This window comes from Euleptes europaea, chromosome 1 (assembly GCF_029931775.1).
Source record: "Euleptes europaea isolate rEulEur1 chromosome 1, rEulEur1.hap1, whole genome shotgun sequence".
Taxonomy (NCBI): domain Eukaryota; kingdom Metazoa; phylum Chordata; class Lepidosauria; order Squamata; family Sphaerodactylidae; genus Euleptes; species Euleptes europaea.
The window spans coordinates 118,352,849-118,359,179 of record NC_079312.1 but is presented as its reverse complement, the minus strand read 5'-3'; the positions used below and the strand labels follow the sequence as shown (position 1 = coordinate 118,359,179).

The following is a 6,331-nucleotide window of genomic DNA, read 5'->3' as shown; positions in this document are numbered from 1 at the left end:
AAAAGGGCGTTAGGGCAAAGGGGCAGGGATAGCAGGTGCGGGGGGGGGGCGGGGCGCGGGGCGGGGCCGAACCGCCGTCGATCTTTCCCTACGGACAGGTGCTTCTGGCGCGTGCGCACTGAGTTTCCCCATGACAGCAGGCCGAGCCCGGGTTCCGCGTGAAAGAAGCGGCTCAGCCCCGCCTTTCAGGTACGAGCATCCCTGCGCGCGGGTGAGAATGAGCACGAGGGAGGGAGGGAGGGGGTAGCGGTCGTCATGGCAACCTCCCCAAGGTGCGAGGAAGAGGGAGAAGGGCTGGTCCCCAAGGCCCTGGGGGGATGGAATTGGGGGCGTGGCCTGGGCTGGTTAGGTTGGCTACGACAGGCGGGGTGGGGGGCGGGGTGAGGGGTGTAGAGTTACCCCTGAGGTGACGATCGCCCTTGTGAAATGTCCATCTGCCCCGTGATCCTGAGGAGTTCAGGGTTGCCACCTTTTAATCTGGCAAGTTTAGGGAGAGTTCAAGCATTTACTGCCTTGAGTGGGGCAAGAAAAGCAGGAAGTCAAGGGCCTTAATGGCTGCAACGGTGTCGAGTCACACCAGTTTAACTATTTTAACACAGAGTTGGGAAACCGATCGCTAATATTTCGTGGCTGTTGGCGCTCGGACTTCACTGTGGTACCGGCAGACAAAAGGAGATGATATTATGGTTCTGCAAAAGGGCTTTATTCGTTTTTTTAAAAGCATAGTTTTTTTTCATGTCTTGGTGCAAAAGCTGTTTCTTCTCTGACACGAATTTTTGAAACTTAAACTGTCATTGATTGAAATCAGGCACACCATCTGCCTTCATAAATAAAGTATATACAAATCATACACAAGTTCTCTTTCTGTTATGGACAACATTTCCTCAAACAGGAAAAACGTAAATGTTATGAGCTGACAGCCGTAAGGCAGATGAGGGGGCACTAAGGAACCCAGCATTTTTTCCCTGCTGGCAAGTCGGACATGCAGGCTTTAAGTTCTTTCCTAGCTATCTGTACTCTCTTACAAATAATTGCTTGCAGGCTCATTTGACAGTGTATACTGCTGGTGTCCCTGCTTCTGATAATGAGGCAAGGATCTTTGGTTCCTTGCAGCTGTCATTATTCTCCCTCTGCAGTGCCCTGAAAACCCAAGTGCAAAATTATGAACAGATATCACTTCCTGGTGTCCTTTGAAACTGTTCAGTGTTTTCTTTTAGTAAATGGCCTAATCATCTACAGATGACTTGATAGCATTCTAATATTTCTTCTTCGTCTGTTTCTGAGTTAGAAGGGCTTTGCTGCAGCAGTCCCATGACTGGATAAAAACCAGTAAAAATACTGACCATCCGGGATAGCACCATTGTGAGATCACAGTTGGAGTCAGGATCTAGCTTTGAAACAAGGAATGAAAGTTTCCAATTTGAAGGGGGGGTGGGGAGATTTTGGCATTCGTATTCCTCTGTTTTCCTAGATGTAAGGCACGTGCAGTAGTACTATATCTAATCCAGAGAACTAGTGAGAACATTTATTTAAAATATCTAGTTCTAAAAAAAACCCTAGACTCACTTCTGCTGACTCACAGTGTTCATCTTCAATGTTTTCTTATTCTCTTGAAGTGTAAAGTCAAAATGATATCCATTCCTCACAATTTGGACTGGAGCTCATTTTCTAAGAGGATACACAGAGGTAGACATCGGAGAATGGTACCCCCTCTATAATCTGCTTTGCTAAGTTTCATGTTGCTGCAGGGTAAAGCCAGCACGCACACATGCTTATGATCCCTGATTTATGTATCTGGTATTGATTGAACTTCTGGGCATTCGCTAATAGGGGGAATTTGTGTTCTTCACTTCCTGATTTGATTCAGGAATCCTCACACATTTAATGTTCAGTCAGTCTGACCTAGTATCATTGGGTGAAAATGTGAAATGTTCATAGACGTTTTATCCTGCAAGGAAGCTTCTAAAATATGTCTAATCACATTTTTTTAAAAGCCTGAACCTCAAAGATCTTCACAAAACAGCATCTGCAGATGTGTACTTTTAGATCTCTAAGGGTTTTTCCAGGTTTCATTTTTGCCCATATGGTAAGCTTCTCAATTGTATGTATGTATTTGTGTGTGTTATTATGTATTTATGTATTTAAAATTCTGTTGCCTGCTCTCTGAAAAAATGCTCAGATATCAACAGATAAAACTAGGGGAAAATATGCAGCAGCAACAGCTGACTTATGGCGAACCATAGGGTTTTCATGGCAAGAGTCATTTGGACATGGGTTGCTATTGCCTGCCTCCACATAGGCTGAGAGAACTGTGACTGGCCCAAGGTCACCCAGCAGACTACATGTGGCAGTGTGGGGAATCGAACCCAGTTCTCCAGATCAGAGTCCACCGCTCTTAACCACTACACCATATTGGCTCTGTAGATTTTTTAGTGTTAACAAATTGCTCTGCAGAATCCAGATATTTCCCATCAATTCATAGCTTTTATGGCAGTAATATAACCTCTCCCCCCCCCACAACTCTTCACTTGCAATATATTGCCCTAGTAAATATTATTCTTCTCTCATCTCTATGGTGTGTAGTTGAAGCACCTACTGGATAATTCCATGGATGAACAATAGTCCACTCCCACTCAGCCCAGATAATTTTGTTTACTTTTAAATTTATATCTTTAGAGGCTCTCTCAGATAGGATTGCCAGCTCTGGGTTGGGAAATTCCTGGAGATTTTATGTGTAGAGCCTGGGGAGGGCAGGGTTTGGAGAAGGGAGGAATGTCAGCAGGGTACAATACCATAGGGGCCACCTTCCAAAGAATTTTTTTCCCTCCAGGGCAACTGATCTCTGTAACCTGGAGACCAGTTGTAATTTCAGAGATATCTAGCCACCACCCAGAGAATGGCAACCCTCCTATTTTAAAAGTTTTAGCCTGCACATCTGCACATGAGCTGCTCAGATTCCTTTGGATTTTAAACACTTTTAAAAGAAGAAATTACCTGCCTTCCATTCATTATGTGAGAATGGAATGTTATGAGGCTGGCACTAGATCAGTGTTAGCATGAGTACAGTGATAATTTTTTTAAAATAACTGTTTCTTAATGTGAGAAAGCTCAAATTATCTAAACCCATCAGGTAAAGAAAGTTGTTTGACTTAAAACTTAGATTTTCCTATAATTTGCATCTGATACAGGGTTGTTACTGAATACTGAGTGCAGTAATTATTTCCCTCCAGACCTTGACTGCGTTACTTGTTTGATTACCAACACAATGTTTCAGTAGGGTTGCAAGGTCCCACTTCATCACTGGCAGGAGGTTTTTGGGGCGGAGCCTGAGGAAGGCGGGGTTTGGGGAGGGGAGGGACTTCAATGCCATCGAGTCCAATTGCCAAAGTGGCCATTTTCTCCAGGTGAACTGATCTCTATCGACTGGAGATCAGTTGTAATAGTAGGAGATCTCCAGCTAGTACCTGGAGGTTGGCAACCCTATGTTTCAGTGATAGCATGAGACAATGTTTCTTGTGCCATTCCTATCTTACTTGTGCAATTCTGACAATTATATGCTTTTTATCAATTTGCAGGGCCCAATTTGGAGTCAAGCCTCCACCCGAAGCCATGAGTTCAAACAGCCAGTGGGATGTAAACAAAGCGCTGACTCTTGCGAGCCTCTTCCATTTTCTTTATGGGGCAAGCAACGCCTGCACCGTCCCCTTTTTAACTCTGTACTTTCGGCAGCTGGGGTTGACTGCACCATTAGTAGGGATTATCATAGGGCTGAAACACTTAATCACTTCCCTTTGGGCCCCACTGTGCTCCTATCTAGCAAAAACCCACAATAAAAGGAAAGTTCTCGTCACTGGATCTCTGTTGTGCTCCGTTGGAGCAGGTTTGCTTCTTACTCTCATCCCACCTCTGAGCACAGACATTGCCTATAAATACTGTAACGTGAGCCTGCACTCAGGGAAACTACTGACTGCAACCCAGGAGCCTGAAGTTAGTACAGTGAATTTCGGGCCCATCACTGATAACAAAAGACCATCTACTGGATTCGTAGGAATGGCTTCTGATGGTAGGGTGACTGCCGGAAGGCCAGCAACAGCGCATACATCATTTAAAAAAGACTCCTCTGTAAACACTTCTGAGACAAACAAGCAAGCCACTGACATTAATACTGATAAACTGCAATTCATTGATGGCTTTTCAGGGGAGGCGTCTGCTTCTGAGAAAGAAATCGCCACAACAGAACAAAAGTTAAAAGCTCTTCCTGTGAAAGGGTCTGTGGAGGCAACCGGAAGCCCTACGAGTAGCATTGTGGGTATCAGCAAGAGTTTTGAGGAAAGTGGCTCTTCGGAGACAACTGCTCACTCCACACTTCACACAGGCCCAGCACCATTTACAGAGACTTCCTATGTTTTTAAAAACCTGTCAGGCCGATGGGGGAGAGCTCAGGATGTCAGCTCGCAGCTACTGCAAGGTATTGACTTCTTGAACAGGGAGCATCAGGTCTTCCTCATGGTTCTAGGTGCTGTTGTGCTGTGGGAGCTCCTGGCGGCGCCTCTTGGGTGGATGGTCGATGACAGCCTCTATGAGTACCTTGATTTTGTGGATGCTGCGGACAAATATGAGAATCTTTGGATCTGGAATTACTTGGGGGCATCCGTGGCAGTCTGCGGTGTGTCGGTATTTGTGGATCAGCTGAGCTGCTTCTTGACCACAAATATCCCACGATTCGCAGTGCATTTTTATGGCTATGCCATACTGATAACCTTAACGTTACTCGTCAGTGTCTTCTTCCCCATCCCTGTGTCCCAAAAAAATGAACATATCAATAAAACAGGCAAAGCTCTGAACCTCATTGGGAGCGATGGCCAAACCATCCTGTGCGCCGTCACCGTCTTCCTCACGGGGGCCATCGGCTCAGCTGTGCAGAATTTTCTTTTCTGGCAAATGCAGGACCAAGGTGGCAGCGAGCTGAACATGGGCCTTGTGGTGGCCATTGGACTGATGGCTGAAATTCTGCTCTACGTCTTCAAAAGCAAGTTGCTGCGGGCACTCTCAGGCGCTGGCACAGTGGCCTTGAGCCTAAGCTGCCTGGCATCTCAGCTACTCTACTACTCATTTCTGTGGAACGCCTGGGCAGTACTGCCAATCCAGATCCTCTGTGCCTTCAGCAATGGTGCCTTGTGGTGGGCTGTGAACATGCTGACAGATGACATTGCCACCCCTGGCACAGAGAGGCCTCTGCATCTAGTTTTACAAGGTCTCTCTTGTGGGTGCGGAGCCAGTCTGGGCAGCTTTGCAGGAGGGTTTGTGGTGAACAGTTTTGGCCTGGCCATGCTCTACAGAGCCTGCTCCGTTACTTTAGTTCTCTGGCTGATCCTGTTCTTGATTGTCCACACCAAGTTACCGAGGCAAAAAAAAATTAACTATTCCCGTCTGCTAGCCGCAGATTCGAGTGACTCTGATGATGATAAAGAAAGGGACTGGTTAGTGAAAGCTATGAAAGATGAAAACTTCAGTAGGAACTGGTAGCCGCCCTGCATTTCTTCAGTTTGTTGGCCAAAATCCAGACTTGGGAGAAATAGGATGCATTGATGAGAAAGAAAGCAGAACTGTGCACATGGAATCTCTGCAGAACCATTCTACTACCAGTGGAATTTACAATGTACATTTTTTCTCAGAAAGCAATTATAAAGATTTTATAAAGATTTTATTTTCTCAAAATTAATTTATTGTAAATATTTGTAGCAATTTTACTTTTCTAGAGTTTATGTTTCAAGGATCCAGGGAAAGGAGACATCAAATAGTGTCTGGTAAAAGCAATTAATTTTAGTCTTCCAGATTATGACAAAATTTGGTTATACCTTTAGAGACATAGCAAACTGTATTAGAGGTTGTAATTCATAGCAATGAAATCATTTTTTGTTTTTAGTGAATAAAATTCTAGGAAGTGGACAGGTTGCTTTTCCTGTGAATGTCTCTCTTTGGGCAGGAGAAGTAAAAAAAGAAAATATTCTGCTAGCGTTTTACAAGTCCAGCTGTCCTTGTGAGTTCCAGAAACAGGCTCTGGTTTCTGGAGTGAATGTGTTTAATACTCTTACATATGCTTTATTTCTGGCAACCACGCATGTTTCCTTTCAATCAGTCTTTTAAAAAGGATAAAATATACCCTTTTGATCTGTCTGTCACAGTTTTAACACACAAAAAAACAGATTTTTGCTTTCTTACACCTTTAACGCAAATATAAAACGTTCATTGATTAGAATGCACGCCCAGTTTACAAATGGCTGTCTTCTGCTTTCTGTCCTGCATCAACAGCATTCACACATCACACAAA

At 44.6% G+C, this 6,331-nt stretch overlaps 1 protein-coding gene across 1 annotated transcript; it reads left to right on the top strand.

Moving 5' to 3' along the window:
* Window positions 1-3,594: 3,594 nt before the first annotated feature.
* Window positions 3,595-5,780, top strand: MFSD6L (major facilitator superfamily domain containing 6 like). The gene has a single exon (XM_056864521.1). The coding sequence runs from the start codon at window positions 3,610-3,612 to the stop codon at window positions 5,524-5,526; it is 1,917 nt and encodes a 638-aa protein (XP_056720499.1). The 5' UTR covers window positions 3,595-3,609; the 3' UTR covers window positions 5,527-5,780.
* The last annotated feature ends 551 nt before the right edge of the window (window positions 5,781-6,331 follow it).

Coding starts and splice junctions, on each gene's coding strand:
- MFSD6L (XM_056864521.1), top strand. CDS start 3,610: ATGAGTTCAAACAGCCAGTGGGATGTAAACAAAGCGCTGACTCTTGCG.